Source organism: Pseudophryne corroboree, chromosome 7 (genome assembly GCF_028390025.1).
Source record: "Pseudophryne corroboree isolate aPseCor3 chromosome 7, aPseCor3.hap2, whole genome shotgun sequence".
Taxonomy (NCBI): Eukaryota; Metazoa; Chordata; class Amphibia; order Anura; family Myobatrachidae; genus Pseudophryne; species Pseudophryne corroboree.
In genome coordinates this window covers 134,221,092-134,248,681 of record NC_086450.1, presented here as the reverse complement: position 1 = coordinate 134,248,681, position 27,590 = coordinate 134,221,092, and the positions used below count along the sequence as shown (strand labels likewise).

At 47.6% G+C, this 27,590-nt stretch overlaps 1 protein-coding gene across 2 annotated transcripts in view; it reads right to left on the bottom strand.

Annotated features, from left to right (window-relative positions):
• The window catches only part of LY75 (lymphocyte antigen 75), a 283,460-nt gene that overhangs the window by 73,889 nt on the left and 181,981 nt on the right, over nucleotides 1–27,590 (bottom strand). For both annotated transcript variants that reach the window (XM_063933663.1, XM_063933664.1), the window contains 2 exons: nucleotides 24,188–24,261; nucleotides 23,964–24,106 (listed from right to left, as the gene is read on the bottom strand). In XM_063933663.1, the coding sequence (XP_063789733.1) occupies nucleotides 23,964–24,106; nucleotides 24,188–24,261 (217 nt within the window). The remainder of the gene's footprint in view (nucleotides 1–23,963; nucleotides 24,107–24,187; nucleotides 24,262–27,590) is intronic.

Sequence of the window (27,590 nt, the reverse complement as noted above, 5' to 3'; positions counted from 1 at the left end):
TCCCTGGATCTCGCCTTTATCAGGAGATTGTCCAAAGTACGGGATAATTGTGACTCCTTGCTTGCGCAAGAGAACCATCATTTCCGCCATAACTTTGGTGAAAAGCCTCGGAGCGGTGCATAGACCAAACGGCAACGTCTGAAAATAAGAATTTACTTACCGATAATTCTATTTCTCATAGTCCGTAGTGGATGCTGGGGACTCCGTCAGGACCATGGGGAATAGCGGCTCCGCAGGAGACAGGGCACATCTAAAGAAAGCTTTTAGGATCACATGGTGTGTACTGGCTCCTCCCCCTATGACCCTCCTCCAAGCCTCAGTTAGGTACTGTGCCCGGACGAGCGTACACAATAAGGAAGGATCTTGAATCCCGGGTAAGACTCATACCAGCCAGACCAATCACACTGTACAACTTGTGATCTGAACCCAGTTAACAGTATGATAACAAACGAAGTAGCCTCTGAAAAGATGGCTCACAACAATAATAATAACCCGATTTTTGTAACAATAACTATGTACAAGTATTGCAGACAATCCGCACTTGGGATGGGCGCCCAGCATCCACTACGGACTATGAGAAATAGAATTATCGGTAAGTAAATTCTTATTTTCTCTAACGTCCTAGTGGATGCTGGGGACTCCGTCAGGACCATGGGGATTATACCAAAGCTCCCAAACGGGCGGGAGAGTGCGGATGACTCTGCAGCACCGAATGAGAGAACTCCAGGTCCTCCTTAGCCAGAGTATCAAATTTGTAAAATTTTACAAACGTGTTCTCCCCTGACCACGTAGCTGCTCGGCAAAGTTGTAATGCCGAGACCCCTCGGGCAGCCGCCCAAGATGAGCCCACCTTCCTTGTGGAGTGGGCCTTTACAGATTTAGGCTGTGGCAGGCCTGCCACAGAATGTGCAAGTTGGATTGTGCTACAGATCCAACGCGCAATCGTCTGCTTAGACGCAGGAGCACCCATCTTGTTGGGTGCATACAATATAAACAACGAGTCAGATTTTCTGACTCCAGCTGTCCTTGAAATATATATTTTTAATGCTCTGACAACGTCCAGTAACTTGGAGTCCTCCAAGTCGCTAGTAGCCGCAGGCACCACAATAGGCTGGTTCAAGTGAAAAGCCGAAACCACCTTAGGGAGAAAATGAGGACGTGTCCGCAGTTCTGCCCTGTCCGAATGGAAAATCAGATATGGGCTTTTGTACGATAAAGCCGCCAACTCTGAAACTCTCCTGGCTGAAGCCAGGGCCAGTAGCATGGTTACTTTCCATGTAAGATACTTCAAATCTACAGATTTGAGAGGCTCAAACCAATGAGATTTGAGAAAATCCAAAACTACGTTTAGATCCCACGGTGCCACTGGGGGCACAATCGGGGGCTGTATATGTAGTACACCCTTGACAAAAGTTTGTACTTCAGGCACTGAAGCCAATTCCTTCTGGAAGAAGATTGATAAGGCCGAAATTTGAACTTTAATAGACCCCAATTTGAGGCCCATAGACAATCCTGCCTGCAGGAAATGTAAGAATCGACCCAATTGAAATTCTTCCGTTGGGGCCTTCTTGGCTTCACACCACGCAACATATTTTCTCCAAATGCGGTGATAATGTTGTGCGGTCACTTCCTTCCTAGCCTTAATCAAGGTAGGAATAACTTCCTCTGGAATGCCCTTTTCTTTTAGAATCCGGCGTTCAACCGCCATGCCGTCAAACGCAGTCGCGGTAAGTCTTGGAACATACAAGGTCCCTGCTGAAGCAGATCCCTTCTTAGAGGTAGAGGCCACGGATCCTCCGTGAGCATCTCTTGAAGTTCCGGATACCAAGTTCTTCTTGGCCAATCCGGAGCCACTAGTATTGTTCTTACTCCCCTTTTCCGAATAATTCTCAGTACCTTTGGTATCAGAGGCAGAGGAGGAAACACATACACTGACTGGTACACCCATGGTGTTACCAGAGCGTCCACAGCTATTGCCTGAGGGTCTCTTGACCTGGCGCAATATCTGTCCAGTTTTTTGTTGAGGCGAGACGCCATCATATCCACCTTTGGTTTTTCCCAACGGTTCACAATCATGTGGAAAACTTCCGGATGAAGTCCCCACTCTCCCGGGTGAAGGTCGTGTCTGCTGAGGAAGTCTGCTTCCCAGTTGTCCACTCCCGGGATGAACACTGCTGACAGTGCTATGACATGATTTTCCGCCCAGCGAAGAATCCTTGCAGCTTCTGTCATTGCTCTTCTGCTTCTCGTGCCGCCTTGTCTGTTTACGTGGGCGACTGCCGTGATGTTGTCCGACTGGATCAACACCGGCTGACCCAGAAGCAGCGGTTTTGCCAAGCTTAGAGCATTGTATATCGCTCTTAGCTCCAGTATATTTATGTGAAGAGACGTCTCCAGGTCTGACCATACACCCTGGAAGTTTCTTCCCTGTGTGACTGCTCCCCAGCCCCGTAGGCTGGCATCCGTGGTCACCAGGACCCAGTCCTGTATGCCGAACCTGCGGCCCTCTAACAGATGGGCACTCTGCAACCACCACAGGAGAGACAACCTTGTTCTTGGTGACAGTGTTATCCGCTGATGCATGTGCAGATGCGATCCGGACCATTTGTCCAGCAGATCCCACTGAAATGTTCGTGCATGGAATCTGCCGAATGGAATTGCTTCGTAAGAAGCCACCATCTTTCCCAGGACTCTTGTGCATTGATGTACTGACACAGTTCCTGGTTTTAGGAGGTTCCTGACCAGTTCGGATAACTCCCTTGCTTTCTCCTCCGGGAGAAACACCTTTTTCTGAACCGTGTCCAGAATCATTCCCAGGAACAGCAGACGTGTTGTCGGGGTCAATTGAGATTTTGGAAGATTCAGAATCCACCCGTGTTGCTGAAGCACTACTTGGGTTAGTGCTACACCGACTTCCAGCTGTTCTCTGGACTTTGCCCTTATCAGGAGATCGTCCAAGTAAGGGATAATTAATACGCCTTTTCTTCGTAGAAGAACCATCATTTCGGTCATTACCTTGGTAAAGACCCGAGGGGCCGTGGACAAACCAAACGGCAGCGTTTGAAACTGATAATGACAGTCTTGTATCACGAACCTGAGATACCCTTGGTGTGAGGGGTAAATTGGGACATGCAGATAAGCATCTTTTATGTCCAGGGACACCATGAAGTCCCCTTCTTCCAGATTCGCTATCACTGCTCTGAGTGACTCCATCTTGAACTTGAATTTCTGTATGTACAGGTTCAAGGATTTCAGATTTAGAATAGGTCTTACCGAACCGTCCGGCTTCGGTACCACAAATAGTGTGGAATAATACCCCTTTCCCTGTTGTAGGAGGGGTACCTTGACTATCACCTGCTGAGAATACAGCTTGTGAATGGCTTCCAATACCGTCGTCCTTTCTGAGGGAGACGTTGGTAAAGCAGACTTTAGGAACCGGCGAGGGGGAGACCTTTTGAACTCCAACATGTAACCCTGAGATACTATCTGCAGGATCCACGGGTCCACCTGTGAGCGAGCCCACTGATTGCTGAAAATCTTTAGTCGACCCCCCACCGCTCCTGAGTCCGCTTGTAAAGCCCCAGCGTCATGCTGATGGCTTTGTAGAACCCGGGGCGGGCTTCTGGTCCTGGGCAGGGGCTGCTTGCTGCCCTCTCTTACCCTTTCCTCTGCCTCGCGGCAGATAAGACTGTCCTTTTGCTCGCTTGTTTTTATAGGAGCGAAAGGACTGCGGCTGAAAAGACGGTGTCTTTTTCTGTTGGGAGGGGGTCTGAGGTAAAAAAGTGGATTTGCCGGCAGTTGCCGTGGCCACCAGATCCGATAGACCGACCCCAAATAATTCCTCTCCTTTATATGGCAATACTTCCATATGCCTTTTGGAATCCGCATCACCTGACCACTGTCGCGTCCATAAACTTCTTCTGGCAGATATGGACATCGCACTTACTCTTGATGCTAGAGTACAAATATCCCTCTGAGCATCTCGCATATAAAGAAACGCATCCTTTAATTGCTCTAGAGTCAATAAAATACTGTCCCTATCCAGGGTATCAATATTTTCAGTCAGGGAATCCAACCACACTACCCCAGCACTGCACATCCAGGCTGAGGCTATTGCCGGTCGCAGTATAACACCAGTATGAGTGTATATACTTTTCAGGGTAGTTTCCAGCCTCCTATCCGCTGGATCCTTGAGGGCGGCCGTATCAGGAGACGGCAACGCCACTTGCTTTGATAAACGTGTGAGCGCCTTATCCACCCTAGGGGGTGTTTCCCAGCGCGTCCTAACCTCTGGTGGGAAAGGGTATAATGCCAATAACTTCTTAGAAATTAGCAGTTTTCTATCTGGGTTAACCCACGCTTCATCACACACGTCATTCAATTCCTCTGATTCTGGAAAAGCTACAGGTAGTTTTTTCACCCCCCACATAATACCCCTTTTTGAGGTACCAGCAGTATCAGAGATCTGCAAAGCCTCCTTCATTGCCGTGATCATATAACGTGTGGCCCTGTTGGAAAATACGTTTGTTTCTTCACCGTCGACACTAGATTCATCTGTGTCGGTAACCGTGTCGACTGACTGAGGTAAGGGACGTTTTACAGCCCCTGACGGTGTCTGAGACGCCTGAGCCGGTACTGACTGGTTTTCCGGCCGTCTCATTTCGTCTACTGACTTTTGTAATGTACTAACATTATCACGTAATTCCATAACTAAAGCCATCCATTCCGGTGTCGACTCCCTAGGGGGTGACATCACCATTACCGGCAATTGCTCTGCCTCCACACCAACATCGTCCTCATACATGTCGACACACACGTACCGACACACAGCAGCCACACAGGGAATGCTCTAATCGAAGACAGGACCCCCTTAGCCCTTTGGGGAGACAGAGGGAGAGTTTGCCAGCACACACCAAAAGCGCTATAAATGTATATAAACAACCCTAAAAGGTGTTGTTTTTGTTATAAGCGCTTTTAATATATAAATATCGCCAATTTATGCCCCCCTTCTCTTTGTTACCCTGTTTCTGTAGTGCAGTGCAGGGGAGAGTCCTGGGAGCCTTCCTCACAGCGGAGCTGAGCAGGAAAATGGCGCTGAGTGCTGAGGAGAATAAGCTCCGCCCCCTTTTCGGCGGGCTTTTCTCCCGGGTTTTGAGAAATCTGGCCTGGGTTAAATACATACATATAGCCTTAATGGCTATATGTGATGTATTCTTTGCCACTAAAGGTATTTAATATTGCTGCCCAGGGCGCCCCCAGCAGCGCCCTGCACCCTCCGTGACTGGTCAGTGAGAAGTGTGTAGCAACAATGGCGCACAGCTGCCGTGCTGTGCGCTACCTTCATGAAGACTGAAGAGTCTTCTGCCGCCTGTTTCCGGACCTCCGATCTTCAACATCTGTAAGGGGGGTCGGCGGCGCGGCTCCGGGACGAACCCCAGGATGACCTGTGTTCCGACTCCCTCTGAAGCTATGTCCAGTAGCCTAAGACTCCAATCCATCCTGCACGCAGGTGAGTTGAAAATCTCTCCCCTAAGTCCCTCGATGCAGTGAGCCTGTTGCCAGCAGGACTCACTGAGATTTAAAACCTAAAAAAACTTTTTCTAAGCAGCTCTTTAAGAGAGCCACCTAGATTGCACCCTGCTCGGACGGGCACAAAAACCTAACTGAGGCTTGGAGGAGGGTCATAGGGGGAGGAGCCAGTACACACCATGTGATCCTAAAAGCTTTCTTTAGATGTGCCCTGTCTCCTGCGGAGCCGCTATTCCCCATGGTCCTGACGGAGTCCCCAGCATCCACTAGGACGTTAGAGAAATTGGTAATGACAATCCTGAATCGCAAACCTCAGGTAAGCCTGATGCGGAGGATATATGGGGACGTGTAAGTAGGCATCCTTTATGTCGACCGACACCCTAAAATCCCCTTCCTTCAGACTGGAGATCACTGCTCGGAGAGATTCCATCTTTAAATTGAATTTTCTCAGATAGAAATTGAGGGATTTTAGGCTCAGAATTGGTCTGACCGAGCTGTCCGGCTTCGGGACTACGAAGAGGCTCGAATAAAAAACTTCTCCCTGTTGTGACGGGGCCACCTTGACAATGACTTGATTTTGACACCGCTTTTGTATCGCATCGCATACTACCTCCCTGTCCGGAAGAGAAGCTGGTAAGGCCGATTTGAAAAAAACGTCTTGAAACTCCAGTTTGTACCCTTGGGACACTATTTCTAACACCCATGAGTCTAGGGCGGAACGAACCCAGAACTGACTGAAGAGTTGGAGACGTGCCCCCACCGATGCGGACTCCTGCAGAGGAGTCCCAGCGACATGCGGTGGATTTGGCAGAAGCCGGAGAGGACTTCTGCACCTGGGAACCTGCCACAGCCAGTGACCTTTTTCCCTTTCCTCTTCCTCTAGAAGCAAAGAAGGAAGACCCTCGTCCTTTTTTGTATTTAATGGGCCGAAAGGACTGTATCTGATAGTGGTGCGTCTTCTTTTGTTGTGCAGGAACATAAGGTAAAAATTATGACTTACCCGCGGTAGCCGTAGATACCAGGTCAGCGAGGCCGTCACCAAACAAGACACCACCTTTATACGGCAGAGACTCCATAGCCTTCTTAGAGTCAGCATCAGCATTCCATTGATGAAGCCACAATGCTCTTTTAACTGATACTGCCATGGCATTGGCCCTTGAGTCCAAAAGGCCAATGTCTCTCGCAGCTTCCTTTAGGTAGGCTTCAGCGTCCTTGATATAACCCAGTGTCAAAAGAATGCTATCCCTATCCAGGGTATCTAACTCAGTTATCTGCCCACTTTTCAATAGCGGCATAATGGATTTCAATGTATTTTCCTGCTTACGATCCGCAGGTTCCTTTAGGGCTGCCGTGTCAGGCGACGGAAGTGCCACCTTTTTGGATAGTCGTGACAAAGCCTTGTCTACAGTGGGGGGTGACTCCCACTTTTCCCTATCCCCAGGAGGGAACGGATACGCCACCGGAATTCCCATGGGAATCTGAAACTTCTTGTCAGGATTTTCCAAAACCTTTTCAAAAAGCGTGTTCAGTACATGAGAGGGAGGAAACGTTACCTCAGGTTTCTTTCCTTTATACATACAGACCCTAGTATCAGGAACAGCAGGATCCTCCGTGAAATGTAACACGTGTTTTATCGCCACAATCAAGTACTGAATGCTCTTTGCCAGTTTAGGATTTAATCTGGCATCACTATAGTCGACACTGGAGTCAGAATCCGTGTCGGTATCTGTATCTGCTATCTGGGTAAATGAACGCTTTTATTTAATAAAGCCACATTTGCATTTAAAGCACTCAAAACATTCACCCAATCAGGAGTCGGCGGTGCCGACATGGTCACTCCCACAGCTGTTTCGGTCCCTAATCCAGCCTCCTCCTGAGAAGAGCACTCAGCCTCAGACATGCCGACACACGTGTACCGACACCCACAGACACACTGGGCATATAGGGGACAGACCCACAGTAAAGCCTGTCAAAGAAACACAGAGGGAGTTTGCCAGCTCACAACCCAGCGCTTATCCCGGTACTGAAAACCTTTAAACAAAGCCTCAGACCTGTTAGCGCTTTTATAAATACATATATAGCACCAAAAAAACTGTGCCCTTCCCCCCCTGCTTTGCACCCTGTTACTTAATACAGCAGTGTAGAGGAAGGACCAGCGTCTCTGTAGCTCTGTGAAGAGAAAATGGTGCTGATGAGAGCTGTGAGGGCTAAGCCCCACCCCCTTAATGGCGCGCTTCAGCCCCGCTATTTTTTAGAATATTTATACTGGCAGGGGTTCGGATTTAGTGCCATGGCACTTAAAAACCACTTTGCCAGTCTTATATGAGGTTTTTTTAATGCTGCCCAGGGCGCCGCGCCCCCCCCCCCTGCACCCTGTAGTGCCGCTGTGTGTGGGAGCATGGCGCGCAGCGTGGCCGCTGTGCCGTACCTCAAAGCCGTCACTGATGTCTTCTGATCTTCTTCTACTCACCTGTCTTCTGACTTCTGGCTCTGCAAGGGGGGTGACGGCGGGCTCTGGGAACGAGCATCTAGGCGTACCTAGCGTTCAGACCCTCAGGAGCTAATGGTGTCCGGTAGCCAAAGAAGCAGAGCCTTGAAACTCACAGAAGTAGGTCTGCTTCTCTCCCCTCAGTCCCACGAAGCAGGGAGACTGTTGCCAGCAGGTCTCCCTGAAAATTATAAACCTAACAAAAGTCTTTTTCAGAGAAACTCAGGAGAGCTCCTCAGTGTGCATCCAGTCTCACTGGGCACAGATTCTAAACTGGAGTCTGGAGGAGGGGCATAGAGGGAGGTGCCAGTTCACACCCCTTTGAAAGTCTTAAAGTGCCCATGTCTCCTGCGGATCCCGTCTATACCCATGGTTCTTGAAGTGTCCCCAGCATCCTCTAGGACGTATGAGAAACAATCATGATATAATTATATCTTAAGCATGATCATAGTGGCATAAATATAGATCACTTAATATTTAAATATGGGCTCCCAGATAGTGGTAATGTTTTAAAGCTACAGATAAACCTTTCTTCTGGGCTACGTATAAGAAAGATGACCAGGTGGAAAACCTAAGAACCAATGAGTCGCTTTCTCATTAAGCCCACGACTGGTCTGCATCCATGGTAGTGGCAAATTGTAAGTGAATGGCTTAACCAGGCATAAATTCTCACCCTAGCAGGTAGTACCTATGAGCCTCTGTGGCTCACTTTTATCACGAGGTACTGTTTTCCTACTGGAGCGTACTTTGATTTACGGGAAGCAGCTTATGGCTCAGGTACAACACGGGGTTTTCCGCCCCATCTCTAACATCCAATCTCACACATGAGGCGCCAATTTGAAGGAAGAATCTACAACAAAAATTTGTAGCTTGCGGGACTGAGCACGAGCAAACCAAATAACTGATAATTCAGCTTCCGTGGTATCAGCCTATCTGGGCACTTCTTTTATTTTATTTCAGACAATGCTGTGGCCCCTGGTGGTAAAATAGTTTCCTTCTTCAGTAACCAGATAAACCCAGAAAAACAGTATACTTGGATTATCCTTTTAGGCCACTGTTTTACGGCCACTACATTATCTACCTTTGGCCTTCCCTGGAATTGCTCCAAGACACCGTGCATGCCATAGCACACTTAGATTGGATTGCCCTGTGGTTTTTTTCAATGATGTTTAGAGAGCTTTCATGTAGAGCAGATGTGATTCTGAAAAAAATATTACAAAACTGTCCAAACACACAGCAGCATAAGCCCTATAAGCTTTGGCAGCTTATTTACTGGCCTCTGGAAGGTGGCAGAGAAATAGTGTGTGTCACATTAACCACTTGCCTGGCATGACCACACCAGCAAGTGTCTTATTTGACCAGGGCTCTCAGGATGCGACCAGTCAGAAAAACAGTGTTAGCAGCGGCAGGGAAGAGAAACTTCCCTCCACTGCTGCTCTCAAGAGAGACAGTAAAAGGTCCCTCTGCCTCACTGCACCCTCCCCTCAGTGTTGCCGTGCTGCAGATCATTGCTGTTCGGTAAGTACGGCAGGACCCCTCACCCAGTGGCTGCAGACAATGGCAACCGCTGGGAAATTGTAAAACAAGCCACCCCCAGACCCACCCCTGTGTACCTTGCAGCTGTCTTGGGGATAAAAAGTAACGTTGCAATGGTCGCAATGTTACCGATCTTCCCGACCAATGTTTTGATGTTTGAGAAAAATTATGATTTTTTTTTTTTTTTAAATGTTTAAAAAAAAAAAAGTAAAAAAATATACGTTATGGTAAGAACTTACCGTTGATAACAGTCCACAGGATAACAATGGGATATGATGAAGCGACAGTGTATTTGCACCAATCGGTCAAAGCTTTCCGGCCTCCCAGAATGCAATGGGTCAGTCAATATATCCCCGCCTCCTGGCTCAGGCAAATCAGATGTATTCCAAAGCTCAAGGCAGGAGCATCATAGATAGCCCTAATGGCAATAAGAACACATATGCACATCCTTCCGTACAAGAAGGAAGAGGTTAGTGAGTAAAAGGATCCTCAAATCAGGTGCGTCAGGGTAGGATACCTGTGGACTTAGGAGAAATACCATTATCAACGGTAAGTTCTTACCATAACGTATATTTCTCCGGCAGGTCCACAGGTTTTCCACAGGATAACAATGGAATTTCCCAAAGCAATTTAGTGGTGGGGATGCTCCTGATTGGACAGGAGAATCCTTCACCCGAATTAAGCGTCATGACAGGCAAAGGTATCCATGGCATAATGCCTAAAAAAAGTGTTAATGGAAGACCATGTGGCTGCCTTACATATCTGTTCTGCTGAAGAACCACGTTGTGCTGCCCATGATAGACCTACCTTACGAGTAGATTGAGCAGAGACATTTACCGGAACAGGGAGATCAGCTTGAGAATATGCTTCTAAAATAGTCATCCGAAGCCATCTTGCCAGTGTCTGCTTATCAGCAGGCCATCATCTCTTGTGAAATCCGTAGAGAATAAAAAGAGAATCTGTCTTTCTGATGGCATTGGTACGATCCACGTAGATGCATCTCCCGCAGAAAGGCCCGGTACCTAGAAAGCCGGGACTACAATTTCTTCATTAAGGTGGAATTTAGACACCACCTTTGGAAGATACCCAGATCTAGTTCTGAGAACTGCTTTATCTGGGTAAAAAAAAAATCAGAAATGGAGAACGACATGATAATGCCCCTAAATCTGATACTCTTCTAGCTGACGCCATAGCCAGTAGAAAGAGAACTTTAGCTGTCAACCATTTAAGATCCACTTTATTAAGTGGTTCAAATGGGGCAACATGAAGGGCTTTCAGGACTAGACTTAAGTCCCAAGGCACTGTAGGAGGAACAAAAGGAGGTTGAATGCGCAGCATTCCCTGGAAAAAAGTATGCACATCCTGTAAATTGGCAATTTTCTTTTGGAACCATATAGTCAATGTCGACACTTGCACTCTTAAGGAAGCCACCTTCAAACCTTTATCCATTCCTGACTGAAGGAACGCTAAGACCCTGGAAATTCTGAAAACCTTAGGGTCCATTTTCCGTTCACTGCACCAATAAATATAGGTTTGCCATATTCGGTGATAAATGCAAGCTGAGGAAGGTTTCCTTGCTCTGAGCATAGTTTGAATTACCTGTTGTGAGAATCCTCTTGACATCAGGATAGAGGTTTCAAGAGCCACGCCGTCGAAGACAGTCGATCCAGATGTCTGTGATAACAAGGACCCTGCATCAGTAGATCTGGACGTTGAGGGAGCAGAAGTGGAGCATCCATCGACATTCTTTGCAGATCTGTGTACCAATGTTTTCTGGGCCAAGCCACAGCTATTAGTATCATGGCACCTTTCCCTTGCTTTATTTTTCTCACCACCCTGGATAATAGGGTGATTGGAGGAAACACATAAGCCAGATGAAAGTCCCATCTCACCGACAGGGCATCCACAAAGATCGCTCTGGGATCCTTTGTTCTTGACCCGTATGCGAGAACTTTGTTGTTCAGACGGGACACCATGAGATCTCTCTCTGGCAACCCCCACTTGTCTACTAGAGTCTGAAAGACCTCCGGGTGTAGAGTCCATTCGCTTGCCTCAATGGTGTGTCGACTGAGAAAGTCCGCTTCCCAGTTTAGGACTCCCGGAATGAACACTGCGGACAAGGCTGCGGACAAGGCTGGATGATGTTCTGCCCACTTTAGTATGTGACTTACCTCCTTCATCGCTTTTCGGCTGCGAGATCCTCCCTGATGGTTGAGGTACACTACTACCGTCGCATTGTCCGAGCGGATCTGTACTGGTTTTCCCCAAAGAATGTCCTTTGCCTGAATCAGTGCCATGTATATGGCCCAAAGTTCCAATATATTTATTCGTAGGCAACCTTCTTCCTTGGTCCATTGCCCCTGGAAACACAACCTTCTTGACACTGCTCCCCAGCCCTGGAGACTGGCATCTGTCATCAGAATTTCCCAATCTGATATCAAAAGGGTCTTCCCTTGTCCAGATGGGATGTCTGTAGCCACCAGGCTAATGACCTCCTTACTTCTATCGTAAGAACTATAGTCTGTGTTTTTATCGTCTGATGCAACCCATTCCATTTGGCAAGAATCAGACGCTGCAGAATCCTCGAGTGGAATTGTGCATATTCCACCATCTCGAATGTTGATACCCTCAAACCCATCACATGCATTGCTGCGTGAAGGGATAGCTTTTGACTTTGTAGCAAGTCCTGAATCCTTGACTGAACCTTGGATATCTTGTTCAGACGTAACATTACTCTCTGGAGACTTGAATCCAGTACAGCCCCCCAAGTGAGTCATCCACTGTGATGGTACCAGAGACGATTTTGCCCAATTTATGAGCCACCCGTGCTTCTGCAGACATGTTATTGTCTGTTGCAGATGACATAGGAGCAATTCCTGCGACTGTGCCAGGATTAAAAGATCGTTGAGGTATGGAAAAATTCTTATCCCCTGCTGGCGGAGATAAGCTGCCATTACCATCATAATCTTGGTAAATACTCTGGGGGCTGTGGGTAACCCAAAAGGTAGGGCCTGGAACTGAAAATGCTGTTGGAGGATAGCGATCCTGAGATAGGACTGATGGAAAAGTGCTATAGGAACGTGCAGGTAAGCATCCTGTATATCCAGGGATACTATATAATCCCCTGGCTCCATGGCCAAAATGATGGTGTCACGATCCGGGTATCTGGACGCCATTACTTACCCTTCAGATGCCTCCTAAGGCTGGCTCAGCGTTCCAGGACCGGATCCCGCTGTTCCTGAGTTTCCACATGCAGAATGTCAGAGTGGTGATTTCATCAGCCGCGGCCTCCGCTGTGCCCGCGTGGTTAAATGTGCGCTTGTCAGTCTGGCGTCTCCTGTCTCCTGTGGCCGGCGTCGCCATTACTGTTTCAATTCTCACATGGATTACAAACCAAACTTCCCTCCAAGTGTCTGCATGGGCGCAGCCATCTTGGATTTTGTCATCTGATTATTTCCACCAATCTGCTGTCTGTATTGTTGATTTGCATAATTGCCTAGCCAACCCCTTCCTTGCTGCAGGTATAAGTATGCTGTGCCTGAGCAAGGAAGGCGTCAGTGCTTTGGTTGTCTAACCTAGTTCCAGTTTGTCTCTCTCCTGTGGTTGTCTTCCAGGTTCCAGCTCCTGTCTCCAGACTTCTGCTATAGAGACCCGCACCAGCATTCCATCTGCGGTGTAGCCTGACTCTCCGATCCATTCTGGACTCACCTGTTTCCAGCTACAACAATCACCTGCTTCCAGCCCAGCTTCCAGCAGTGTACAGCTTCTCTTAAAGGGCCGGTGTCCTTTCTGCAGTTTACCACTCTCCACCGGTATTATTATTTCACCGCTCTCAAACAATCACCTGCTTCCAGCCCAGCTTCCAGCAGTGTATAGCTTCTCTTAAAGGGCCGGTGTACTTTTCTGCAGTTTACCACTCTCCACCGGTATTATTATTTCACCGCTCTCAAACTCCAAACTTCATTATTATTTCATCGCTCTCAAGTTCGTTTATTATTTAACTGGTTCCAGCCAGTATCCACTCCGTACCAACAACAGTCTGGTTCCAGCCAGTATCCACAGCAGCCGTTTTACCTTCAGCAGCCCAGACTTTCCTGGAACATCAGCTGGTACGATCCAGGGTTCTCTCCATTGCTACAGTCAGGCCTGGTAAGGACTTTCCAACTAGAAGATTATAAGAACTGTCTCACACTACCAGTGCCTGTGGCCCTTGCCACCCTGTAGTACCCAGGAATTGTATTTATCCTCTGTTGACTTTTATGTTTCCTTTTACTGCTGCTGTGTTACGGAGTTTGTCATAATAAACATCATTGACTTTTATCCTGGTTGTCGTGGTCACGCCTTCGGGCAGTTATTCTACATGTTACTTACATGTCTAGGGGTCTGATACAACCTCCCAGGTTCCGTTACATCTCAGCCCCTACAACTGAGGCTGCCTCCCGTCAGCTCAGGCCCTCAGTTGTGACAGTAAGCACTGACTTAATGAATCCAGCCGGAGACCAGGATCAAGCGGCCAGGCCGATGCAAGAACTGGCAGCCCGACTTGAACATCAGGAGGCTGCACAGGGCCACATCATCCGCTGTCTCCAGGATCTCTCTACACGGCTGGATGGGATTCAAACGACCCTCCGTGGACCTGGCACGTCCGGTGCGTCCACTACAGTAACACCAGCTGTAACCCCACCCACCTTACCCATTTCCAGTCCACATCTTCATCTTCCAACGCCAGCAAAATTTGATGGATCTCCAAGGTTCTGCAGGGGATTTCTCAATCAATGTGAAATCCACTTTGAGCTTCTACCTGGCAATTTCTTCAGTGACCGTACCAAAATTGCCTATATCATCTCCCTTCTCAGTGGCTCAGCCCTTGACTGGGCATCACCTTTATGGGAGAAGTCTGATCCCCTGCTATCCTCCTATACTGACTTTGTAGCTACATTCAGGCGCATCTTCGACGAGCCAGGCCGGATAACATCTGCTTCATCTGAGATTCTCCGTTTACGCCAGGGAACACGTACTGTGGGACAGTATCTTATACAGTTTAAAATCCTGGCATCCGAACTGGCATGGAACGACGAGGCCCTGTATGCTGCATTCTGGCATGGCTTATCAGAACGCATCAAGGATGAGTTAGCTACCAGAGACTTGCCCTCTAAGTTGGATGAGCTAATTTCTCTTTGCACGAAGGTTGATCTACGTTTCAGAGAGAGAGCAACCGAGCGAGGAAGATCATCTACTCCTAAATCTTCTGCTCCTCCTCCTCGTCAACCATCTCCATCCAAGGATGAGCCTATGCAAATTAGTCGTTCCCGTCTATCTCCCGCTGAGCGCCGAAGACGTCTCTCTGAGTCTCTCTGTCTCTACTGTGCAGCTCCGTCGCACACTATCAATGCCTGTCCCAAACGTCCGGGAAACTCCAGATCCTAGCTCGCCAAGGAGAGGGCCGGCTAGGAGTAATGATCTCCTCTCCATCTCCTCATGACTGTAACCTCCCAGTGTCGCTCCAAATTGCTCAACGTTACAGGAACGTCATTGCCCTCCTTGATTCCGGAGCAGCTGGGAATTTCATAACCGAAGCTTATGTTAAACGGTGGTCCCTACCCACCGAGAGACTGTCCTCGTCCATCTCTTTGACTGCCGTGGATGGCAGCAAGATTTTTGACGCAGTCATTTCCTTAAGGACTCTTCCAGTTCGTCTGAGAGTGGGAGTTCTTCATTCTGAGTATATTTCTTTTTTAGTGATTCCAAGAGCCACACATCCAGTGGTTTTAGGCCTTCCATGGCTCCGTCTCCACAACCCATCAATTGACTGGACGACTACGCAAATACTGGCATGGGGTCCCTCCTGTGCTGAGACTTGTTTAGCCAAAGTTCTTCCTGTTTGTTCTTCCTTCCCCAGGTCATCTGATGTTCCGCCTCCTCCATATCAAGACTTCACGGACGTGTTCAGTAAAGCCTCTGCTGATATCCTTCCTCCTCATAGAGAATGGTACTGCCCAATCGACCTCATTCCAGGGAAGGTTCCACCGCGAGGCCGAACTTATCCGTTGTCTCTGCCTGAGACACACTCCATGGAAGAGTACATCAAAGAGAACCTGGCGAAGGGTTTCATCCGACCATCTTCTTCTCCAGCCGGCGCAGGCTTCTTCTTCGTTAAGAAGAAAGACGGTGGTCTGCGTCCGTGCATCGACTACAGAGGTCTGAACGACATTACCGTCAAGAACCGATACCCTTTACCCCTGATTACCGAGCTCTTTGATAGAGTTAGTGGTGCAACTATTTTCACAAAGCTGGACTTGAGGGGTGCCTACAATCTCATCCGAATCCGTGAGGGTGACGAGTGGAAGACCGCCTTTAACACCCGTGACGGACATTATGAGTACCTCGTCATGCCCTTCGGATTGAGCAACGCTCCAGCAGTCTTCCAGCACTTCGTGAATGAGATTTTCAGGGACATCTTGTACCGCCATGTCGTGGTTTATCTAGACGACATCCTCATCTTTGCTAATAATCTCGAAGATCATCGTTTCTGGGTAAAACAGGTTCTTTCCCGTCTCCGTGTCAATCACCTCTATTGTAAATTGGAGAAGTGTGTGTTTGAAGTTAAAACCATTCCGTTTCTAGGTTACATTGTGTCCGGTTCCGGACTAGAGATGGATCCTGAGAAACTCCAAGCAATCCAGAATTGGCCTATACCCTTAAGCCTCAAAGGGGTTCAGAGGTTCTTAGGGTTCGCCAATTATTATAGAAAATTTATACGAGACTTTTCCACCATCGTGGCGCCTATCACTGCATTAACCAAGAAAGGTGCTAATCCGTCCAAGTGGTCCGAGGAAGCTACACAGGCCTTTCACCTTCTGAAGCAACGGTTCATCTCTGCACCAGTTCTGAAACAGCCCGACACCGACTCTCCTTTTATCTTAGAGGTAGATGCCTCCTCCGTTGGAGTAGGAGCAGTGTTATCCCAGAGGGCCAAAGATGGACATCTACATCCTTGCAGTTTCTTCTCCCGGAAGTTCTCCCCAGCTGAGCGCAACTATGCCATTGGCGATCAGGAGTTGCTAGCCATCAAGCTCGCTCTGGAGGAGTGGAGATACCTGTTGGAGGGAGCTTCCCACTCAATCACAATACATACCGACCACAAAAATCTTTTATATCTCAAAGGCGCACAATGTCTGAATCCTCGTCAGGCCAGATGGGCACTTTTCTTCTCTAGGTTTGACTTTAAACTCCAGTTTTGTCCGGGTTCTCAGAATCGTAAGGCCGATGCCCTTTCCCGCTCATGGGAGCAAGAAAATGAGTCCGAGTCTGCAGACAAGCATCCTATTATTAATCCGTTGGCATTCTCCACGGTAGGGATGGACTCTACGCCTCCACCAGGGAAAAGTTTTGTTAAGCCAGTTCTAAGGAAGAAGCTCATGCATTGGGCCCATGCTTCCCGTTTTGCTGGACATACAGGCATTCAGAAAACCCTTGAATTTATTTCTAGGTCCTACTGGTGGCCAACTCTGAAGAAGGACGTTATGGAATTTATTGCCTCCTGCCCAAAGTGTGCCCAACACAAAGTCTCCCGCCAGTCGCCTGCGGTGCAACTGGTTCCATTATCTGTTCCCCGTCGACCTTGGACCCATTTGTCGATGGACTTTGTTTCCGATCTACCTATCTGCAACAAGTTTAATACCATCTGGGTGGTAGTTGACCGGTTCACCAAGATGGCACATTTCATCCCTCTCACCGGTCTTCCGTCAGCTTCCAAGTTGGCTCAAGTGTTTATACAAGAGATCTTCCGACTTCACGGTCTTCCTGAAGAGATCATCTCGGATCGTGGAGTACAATTTGTAGCCAAATTTTGGCGAAGTTTGTGTCAAGCCCTCCAAGTCAAGTTAAAGTTTTCCACGGCTTACCATCCTCAGACCAATGGTCAAACCGAGAGGGTGAATCAGGACTTGGAGGCCTTCCTCCGTATATATGTGTCTTCCTCTCAAGATGACTGGGTTCAACTCCTTCCTTGGGCCGAGTTCAGCCACAACAATCAATACCATTCCTCATCTTCTTCTACACCATTCTTCATTAATTATGGATTCCACCCTAAAGTCCCAGAATTCCAACCGCTTCCCGCAACTTCTGTTCCAGCAGTGGATGTCACCTTGCGTCAGTTTTCAAATAACTGGAGGAACGTCCGCGCAGCCCTGCTTAAAGCCTCATTCAGGTATAAGAAGTTTGCCGATAGGAAGCGTAGAGCGGTTCCTGCTCTCAAGGTGGGTGATCGTGTGTGGCTGTCCACGAAGAATTTGAGGTTGAGAGTTCCCAGCATGAAATTTGCACCTCGCTACATCGGACCCTTCAAGATTGAACAAGTCATCAATCCTGTTGCCTACAGGTTACAGTTACTATCCTTCTTGAAAATACCCAGGACATTTCATGTTTCTTTGTTGAAACCGCTGATCCTGAATCGGTTTCATTCCGCACTTCCTCCAGCTCCCAAAGTTCAGACTCAACGGGGAGTCGAGTACGAGGTGGCCAAGATTTTGGACTCACGTTTCCGTTACGGTCAGTTACAATACCTCATTGACTGGAAGGGCTATGGTCCTGAAGAACGCTCTTGGACCAATGCCTCAGACGTCCATGCTCCTGCCTTGGTCCGAAATTTCCACGCAAAGTTTCCTTTAAAGCCTAAGAAGTGTCCTGGGGCCACTCCTAAAGGGGGGGGTGCTGTCACGATCCGGGTATCTGGACGCCATTACTTACCCTTCAGATGCCTCCTAAGGCTGGCTCAGCGTTCCAGGACCGGATCCCGCTGTTCCTGAGTTTCCACATGCAGAATGTCAGAGTGGTGATTTCATCAGCCGCGGCCTCCGCTGTGCCCGCGTGGTTAAATGTGCGCTTGTCAGTCTGGCGTCTCCTGTCTCCTGTGGCCGGCGTCGCCATTACTGTTTCAATTCTCACATGGATTACAAACCAAACTTCCCTCCAAGTGTCTGCATGGGCGCAGCCATCTTGGATTTTGTCATCTGATTATTTCCACCAATCTGCTGTCTGTATTGTTGATTTGCATAATTGCCTAGCCAACCCCTTCCTTTCTGCAGGTATAAGTATGCTGTGCCTGAGCAAGGAAGGCGTCAGTGCTTTGGTTGTCTAACCTAGTTCCAGTTTGTCTCTCTCCTGTGGTTGTCTTCCAGGTTCCAGCTCCTGTCTCCAGACTTCTGCTATAGAGACCCGCACCAGCATTCCATCTGCGGTGTAGCCTGACTCTCCGATCCATTCTGGACTCACCTGTTTCCAGCTACAACAATCACCTGCTTCCAGCCCAGCTTCCAGCAGTGTACAGCTTCTCTTAAATGGCCGGTGTCCTTTCTGCAGTTTACCACTCTCCACCGGTATTATTATTTCACCGCTCTCAAACAATCACCTGCTTCCAGCCCAGCTTCCAGCAGTGTATAGCTTCTCTTAAAGGGCCGATGTACTTTTCTGCAGTTTACCACTCTCCACCGGTATTATTATTTCACCGCTCTCAAACTCCAAACTTCATTATTATTTCATCGCTCTCAAGTTCGTTTATTATTTAACTGGTTCCAACCAGTATCCACTCCGTACCAACAACAGTCTGGTTCCAGCCAGTATCCACAGCAGCCGTTTTACCTTCAGCAGCCCAGACTTTCCTGGAACATCAGCTGGTACGATCCTGGGTTCTCTCCATTGCTACAGTCAGGCCTGGTAAGGACTTTCCAACTAGAAGATTATAAGAACTGTCTCACACTACCAGTGCCTGTGGCCCTTGCCACCCTGTAGTACCCAGGAATTGTATTTATCCTCTGTTGACTTTTATGTTTCCTTTTACTGCTGCTGTGTTACGGAGTTTGTCATAATAAACATCATTGACTTTTATCCTGGTTGTCGTGGTCACGCCTTCGGGCAGTTATTCTACATGTTACTTACATGTCTAGGGGTCTGATACAACCTCCCAGGTTCCATTACATCTCAGCCCCTACAACTGTGGCTGCCTCCCGTCAGCTCAGGCCCTCAGTTGTGACAGATGGAACGTAACATGTCCATGTGAAACAGAAGTACCCAAATGTATTTGTTCAGCACTTTGAGATTGAGAATGGGACAAAATGACCCATTTGGCTTCTGAACTAAAAACAGGTTGGAGGAAAACCCCTGTCCTCATTGTGCATGAGGAACTGGATTGACTACTCCTGACAGAAGCAATTTCTGAACTGCCTCTTGCAAAGCCCTGGCCTTTGTCTCTACCCGAGACGGGCTGGTACAAAAAAACCTTTGAGGAGGGTGCTTCTTGAAGGCAAAAGTATAATCTAGAGATACCATTTCCTGCACCCAGGTATCTGTTGTAGACTGCTGCCAGATCTGTACAAACTGAAGAAGTCGGCCCCCCACCCTGGGATCCCCCAGGTGGAGGCCCGCACCATCAGGCTGACGGCTTATCTGTTTTACCAACCGGTCCTTTGGTAGCCCAATGCTTTTTAGAATTACCAGACTTATTGTATTGGGACTGCCTGCTATCACTTTTACCTTTAGCTTTTCCTTGAGACCGAAAAAGGTCAGAAAAGCCAAAACTTTAGGTTTGAAATTGTATGTGGAAAGAAACTTTACTTTCTTGGAGTTTGCTTCTGACTTCAAAATATTTGTCAATTCTTTACCAAAAAGAATATCTCCAGAAAAGGGCAAAGATTACAAATCCTTCTTAGATTCTGAATCAGCTTTCCACATACGTAGCCAACCTGCTCTACGAGCAGCTATTGTTGAAGCTGATGCCCTGGAGGCAATAGTACCCATATCCAATGCTGCTTCTTCCAAGAACATCGCAGCCTGTTTTATATGTGCTATATGCGATTTTTGCTCTCTAGATGCTATTGAAAAATCCCCCTCCAATGCATCAGCCCAGGCAGAAACTACCTTTGCCATCCAAGCTGAAGCCATGCTTGGCCTTATGACTGTCCCAGACAGGGAAAAAATGTTTTTTTAGAAAACCATCCACTCTCCTATCAATGACATCATTTAATGATGTTGAAGGCAAAGGTAATGTAGATTTTCTCACTAATCGAATCACATGTGTATCTACTTTAGGAGCCACCTCTCTTTTTAAACAATCCCCAGCTGGAAGAGGATAATTGGAATTCCATTTCTTAGGAATTCTAAACTTATTAGGCATAGCCCAAGCCTCTTCCATGATTTCCGTCAGCTGATCTGACCCTGGAAATTCAGTCTTAACTGTTTTGGGACGTTTAAACACAGGTGCCTTGGTTTTTAACACAGGCTCCGCTGAATCCTCTGAGGATAGAATGGCTTTCATTGCTTTAATTAACTCAGCTATATCCACAGAGCCGAGACCTTCTTCCTCCTCTTCGTATGCCGAAGCAGAATTAATTGAGCTTTCATCCTCCGATAAATCCTCATCCGAACCATGTGTAGCCTGTAAAGATGAAGATTTACTTACCACTGGCTTATCAGCCTGTTTCTTTTGAGAGGCAGCTGCTGGAAGTGATACACCACAGGTGGGTAGCTGCATGTAAGGGTTAATCGTGTAACCTATCCCCGGTACAGGAGTTGGAGGAATTATCCTTTCAGCTATACTGGATAAAGTCTGTGCAAACATAGGCCAAGGTGGATCAACCTGCACCTGAATCTGCCTTGTATTTTTCAAGAACACCTGGTGAAAGCTAAAACAATTTCCACACAAACCATCCTAAACCAGATCCTGAGAGAATTACACCCATTTGCAAGACAAATATGATATGAGTGTTGGTGTTGCTGTGAGTGTATCTTCCTCACCTTTGCCGCTCTTAGACATGATAAATAATAAACACTTCCACGGTGTACTACACAATTTGTGACTGTAATCACTTTAAGATTTTAAAGTGACATACAATCCGACCCTGCCCATGCACCAGCATTGAGGATCGGAATAGAACAAAACTGACAGAATATATTAAAGTCAGCAATCACACTAGCAGTCAGTCGCATGTTATACATTAGTATAATAAGCAATATGAGCACATCATCAACTACAACTACATTTCAAGTATGTAGGAGAACATATTACTGAATCATGTTTAAACAGATCTACCGTATTCAGACGCGTTGTGAAAGAAACAACAGTAATACCCCTTTCACACTGCACAAATAACCCTGTATCGACTCGGCATATTGCCAGGTCGACACGGGTCGGCGTGCGGTGTGAAAGGGGCATAGCCGAAATCCCGTGTAGCCTGACCAGGCAATTCAACCCGGGAATAAAGTAGTGTTATACCCGGGTTGAATACCGGGTCAGTGGCTGCGTAAACGGCTCCTGGGTCGACGCGTCCCGGGACCCGTTTACTACAGCAGGGAGAGGCGGCGCGGAGATGATCTCATCTGCCAGCACCACCTCCACCTCCGCTGCTATGGCAACCCGCCCGCCTTATTGCCAGGTTGGGGAAGCCTGCAGCAGCGGCCAATGTCGGATCCCACCCGGAAAGGACCCGTTTCCAATTCCCGGGTGGGATCCGGCACTGGCAGTGTGAAAGGGGTATAAATGTATACAGACTCATATGCAATATGCACTTATCTAACTATTCATACTCAAAAAGGCAGATAGAGACTTAGTGCTGTATTACCCGTACTCAGTAGAGTGGGATACAGGGAGACTCACCTCGCTTCCAGGACCGATCAATACGTTAGCGAACGCTGAGTGGATCCAGATGCTACTAGTGTACACTGCCGCTCAATGAACCTATAGTGAACACAGACACTCAGTGAACACAGACGCACCAGTCACAAAGCCGCCTATGCTGCGACTGGGTACCCTTCGTTTACAGCGTCTGAGACGGAAGCGGGAAACAGTTTGTGGCGGGAGACTCGGAGGAAACTGGTCATGAAACGGGGGGAGGAGCGACTAGGAGAGCATCTGACTCCCCACTGCTGACATCAACCCTAGGGAACACGGCCTCATACTATTCCTGGAGCCTATGATCCCTAAGGCCTAGTGCTGGTGCACCCGAGGTGGCAGCCGCGTCAGCGACTGTTTGGTAGTCTCCTCCCACAACAGTGTGGCTGTGTCTGTATTCCCCTTCTAAGCGGAACTGATGCCTTACCTTCTCCCCATGCTCCGGCCACAGCCTGGTAACGTCTGCTGGACCTGCTAGTATATCCGACACAGACGCCCGCCGAACCAGCACTGTACTCGTGGGTAAGCGTTGTTGCAACCCAGCAGAGAATTGTTGGAGCAACTCTTTCTAAAGGTACGTATAAGACGCTGTTCAGAAAGATTGCTCAGAAAAAAAGTAAGACTATAAAAATAAAATAAGAAATCTTAGGGCTGCTAAAAACCAGCAGCCCTCTGACCATGGTCCGGCTCCTGCCGCACCAAACAAAAAACTGATTTGCCTGAGCCAGGAGGCGGGGATATATGGATGGGCCTGTTGCATGCTGGGAGGCTGGAAAGCTATGACCGATTGGTGCAAATCCACTGTCGCTTCATTATATCCCATTTTTATCCTGTGGATAACCTGTGGACCCTAACAGAGAAAAAAAATAATTATTTTATTTTATTTTTTTAACTAAAATCATTTTGGATAAGGATTCATGTTCTTCACCTAATTCACTAATAAAAAACCTACAATTTCGGTGCGGTTTTTTTGGGGGGGGAAAATCGTCAGTTAAGTGGGTTTCGCAGCAGGACATTTTTTAGCAGTTGGGCAAAACCATGTGCACTGCAGGGGGGGGGGCAGATATAACATTTGCAGAGAGAGTTAGATTTGGGTGGGTTATTTTGTTTCTGTGCAGGGTAAATACTGTCTGCTTTATTTTTACACTGCAATTTAGATTGCAGATTGAAGTCACCACACCCAAATCTATCTCTCTCTGCACATGTTATATCTGCCTCCCCTGCAGTGCACATGGTTTTGCCCAACTGCTAACAAAGTTCCTGCTGCGATCAACTCAGAATTACCCCCCTAGATTTAATTTTAGAATTACAATCTTTACAAAAGTGAAAATACTTAATTACAGATGTGTCCACTTACATCTTTCTCTGTGCGCTACAAGTCGCGTTACACATAATGCGTGACTGCTGTGTTACTCGGTAGCAAAGTTGTGTGTGTGACTGCGACTGTATTTGCTTCGTAGCATTTCGGATGCAGGTAGAGCCGCAATTACACACTGAATATAGGCATGCTGCATATCATTTTAATCAGCAGAATCTGCTTGTGCGTCCTATAACATTACTTTGCGTCTAAGATGCATTTTTGCGAACAAAATGCAAAACAGACGCTCAGAGCGACCGAGTCCCGCCACAGCATGGTGCGACTTCAAGGACTGTTTAGTGTGATTGCAGTAAGGATGAAAGAGGACACATCTGTATAGCATAAATGCTAATATAAGGTAATAAGTAACCCTGTACTTTGTTTTGTACCTTGTTTCCAAATGAGGTCCAATTTCCAGGGCAATCTCCAGAAGAGTTGTATATTTTGGTGCTCACTATTTCTAACAGGGAAACATTATCACTTCTACATATAAATGGAAGTCTTTCGTTGCAGTTAATGGGATGAAATGCGTCTGAGGGAGACAAAAGTCCAAATGGATTAAGTCACCAAAACTCACATTACACCACAAACAGCGATCAAAAAGCACACTTACCTGATAAATAACTGAGCCCCGAAATATAAGAGCAGTCACCGAAACCTGTGCTAAGGACCCGGAAAAGTGTGAAGCTACAAGAAAGAGAGGAGTAAGAAGAAAAGAAAGATTCTTGCCAAATTGACATTATACTCAGTGGGTGATGCATAGCTGATCACGTGGCAGTTTACGTAGCGTACATTGTGTGCCTAGAACATAATTTGGGTGTATTGATCCTCAGGACCAAAGAGGCAGAGCTAGGGCGGGCAGAGGTGTTCTCACAGGGTGTGGATTATTAGATCTACTAAAAAAGGTCTACAGTCAATAGGTAGACCACTAATTGTCGACATGCATTAGGTCAACAAGGTCAAATGGTCAACAGAGTCAGAAGGTCAACATGAAATAGACCGTAGAAAAGGTCGAAAGGGTCAAAAGGTCGACATGGAAATGATCGACACATAAAAAGTCGACAATTTTTTTTGGGTGGTGTTTTGGCACTTTTCTGCCACAAACAAGCCCCATTAGTGTCCTGCGTCCTCTCGCCATGCATTTGGCAAAGTGCCTTGCGCCGCTACTGCTGTACTCCGCACATGTTACTATCCCAATTGTAGTCCACATGGAAGGTAAAGTCCGAAAAATAAATAAAAAAATGTCAACCATATGTGTCGACTATTATCATGTCGACCTTCTGACCCTGTCTGCCTTTTACATGTCCATCTTTTGACCCTGTTGACAATTAGTGGTCTACCTATTGACGGTAGACCTTTTTAGTGTAGATCTATAGACCGGATACCATTCTCACATTAGTTCGGTTAGGGCAAATGTAGACTTAAAAAATAGGATTTTAATTACCTACCGGTAACTCCTTTTCTCGTAGTCCATAGAGGATGCTGGGGTCCACATTAGTACCATGGGGTATAGATGGGTCCACTAGATGCCACGGGCACTTTAAGAGTTTGAGAGTGTGGGCTGGCTCATCCCTCTATGCCCCTCCTACCAGACTCAGCCTAGAAACTGTGCCAGAGGAGACGGACAACTTCGAGAGAAGGATTTTACACAGATGGTGGCGAGATTCACACCAACTCACATACATAAGGCAAAACAAGCTAACTAGCTTGAACCACAGCAGCAGCTGAGTAAAATTACTTAACCAAGTAACAATACAGTACTAAACCAAGAACTAAGCAGTCTTGAACAAAGTAACCATTTTGCAGGACCACGAAGCGATGGGCGGGCGCACAGGATCCTCTACGGACTACGAGTACTGGATTTACCGGTAGGTAATTAAAAGCCTATTTTCTCTTACGTCCTAGAGGATGCTGTGGTCCACATTAGTACCATGGGGATGTACCAAAGCTCCCAGAACGGGAGGGAGAGCGCGGAGGCTCCTGCAGAACTGATTGACCAAACTTCAGGTCCTCAGAGGCCAAAGTATAGAACCTGTAAAACTTTGCAAACGTGTTCGACCCAGACCAAGTAGCCGCTCGGCAAAGCTGTAAAGCCGAGACACCCCGGGCAGCCGCCCAGGAAGAACCCACCTTACGAGTAGAGTGTGCTTTAACAGACGTAGGACACGGCAATCCTGCTGTAGAATACGCATGCTGGATAGTAAACCTGATCAAGCGAGAGATCGTCTGCTTAGAAGCAGGACACCCAAGTTTCTTGGGATCATACAGGAGAAACAGAGTCCGATTTTCTGTGACGAGCAGTCCTCTTCACATAGATTTTCAGAGCCCTTACAACATCCAAGGACTTTGATGAAACTGAGAAGTCAGTAGCCACTGGCACCACAATAGGTTGGTTGATATGAAATGCAGACACAACCTTCGGAAGGAACTGCGGACGTGTCCAGAGCTCAGCTCTATCCTCATGGAAGATCAAGTAGGGGCTCTTACAAGACAAAGCCCCTAACTCCGACACACGTCTAGCAGAAGCTAAGGCCAACAAAATTACAGCCTTCCACGTGAGAAATTTGACCTCAACCTCCGTTAGAGGTTCGAACCAATCTGATTGGAGGAACTGTAACACCACGTTAAGATCCCAGGGCGCAGTAGGCAGCACAAAGAGAGGCTAGATATGCAGAACCCCTTTCAGAAAAGTCTGAACCTCCGGGAGGGAAGCCAACTGTTTCTGGATGAAAAGGGATAGGGTCGAAATCTGGACCTTTACGGATCCCAACCTCAGGCCCATATCCACACCTGCTTACAGGAAGAGGAGAAAACGGCCCAGTTGAAACTCCACCGTAGGAAACTTCTTGGACTCACACCAAGATACATATTTTTTTCCAAATACGATGGTAATGCTTAGACGTTACTCCTTTCCTAGCCTGTATCAGGGTAGGAATAACCTTGTTCGGAATGCCCTTCCAAGCTAATTTCTGGAATTCAACTTCCATGCCGTCAAACATAGCCGTGATAGGTCTTGATAGGCAAATGGCCCCTGCTGCAGCAGGTCCTCCCGAAGAGGAAGAGGCCTCGGTTCTTCTAGCAGTAGATCCAGAAGATCCACGTACCAAGCCCTTCTTGGTCAGTCCAGAGCAATGAGGATCGCTTGAACTCTTGTTCTCCTTATGAGCTGCAGAACTCTTGGAATGAGTGGAAGTGGAGGAAACACATACACCAACTGGAACACCCACGGAGTTACTAGGGCGTCCACCACTACTGCTTGCGGGTCCCTTGACCTGAAACAATACAGCTGAAGCTTCTTGTTGAGACAAGAGGCCATCGTGTCTATTTGAGGTACTACCCAAAGGTCTGTTACCTCCTTGAACACCTCTGGATGGAGTCCCCACTCCCCTGGATGGAGATCGTGTCTGCTTCCCAGTTGTCTACTCCCGGAATGAAGATTGCTGACAACGCCAACGCATGTCTTTCTGCCCAGAGGATGATTTTTGTTACCTCTGCTCTTCATTCCGCCTTGTCATTTTATGTAAACTACTGTCATTACATTATCCGACTGCACTTGAATAGCCCGATCTCGCAGAAGGTGGGCCGCTTGGAGAAGACCATTGTAGATGGCTCTTAGTTCCAGAATGTTTATTGGTAGGCCGGCTTCCAGACTTGACCACCTTCCTTGGAAGGTTTTCCCCTGAGTGACTGCGCCTCAGCCCCGGAGACTTGCATCCGTGGTTAGAAGGATCCAGTTCTGAATCCCGAACCTGCGGCCCTCCAGAAGGTGAGGTAATTGTAGCCACCAGAGGAGTGAAATCCTGGCCTTTTGCGACAGACGTATTCTCTGCTGCATGTGTAGATGAGATCCTGACCATTTGTCCAGGAGATCCAGTTGGAAGGGCCAAGCATGAAATCTCCCGTACTGCAGAGACTCGTAACAGGCCACCATCTTCCCCAGAAGGCGAATGCACTGATGAACCGAAACTCCAGACCTGATATCACCACCCTCAGAGACTCCATTTTGAACTTGAACT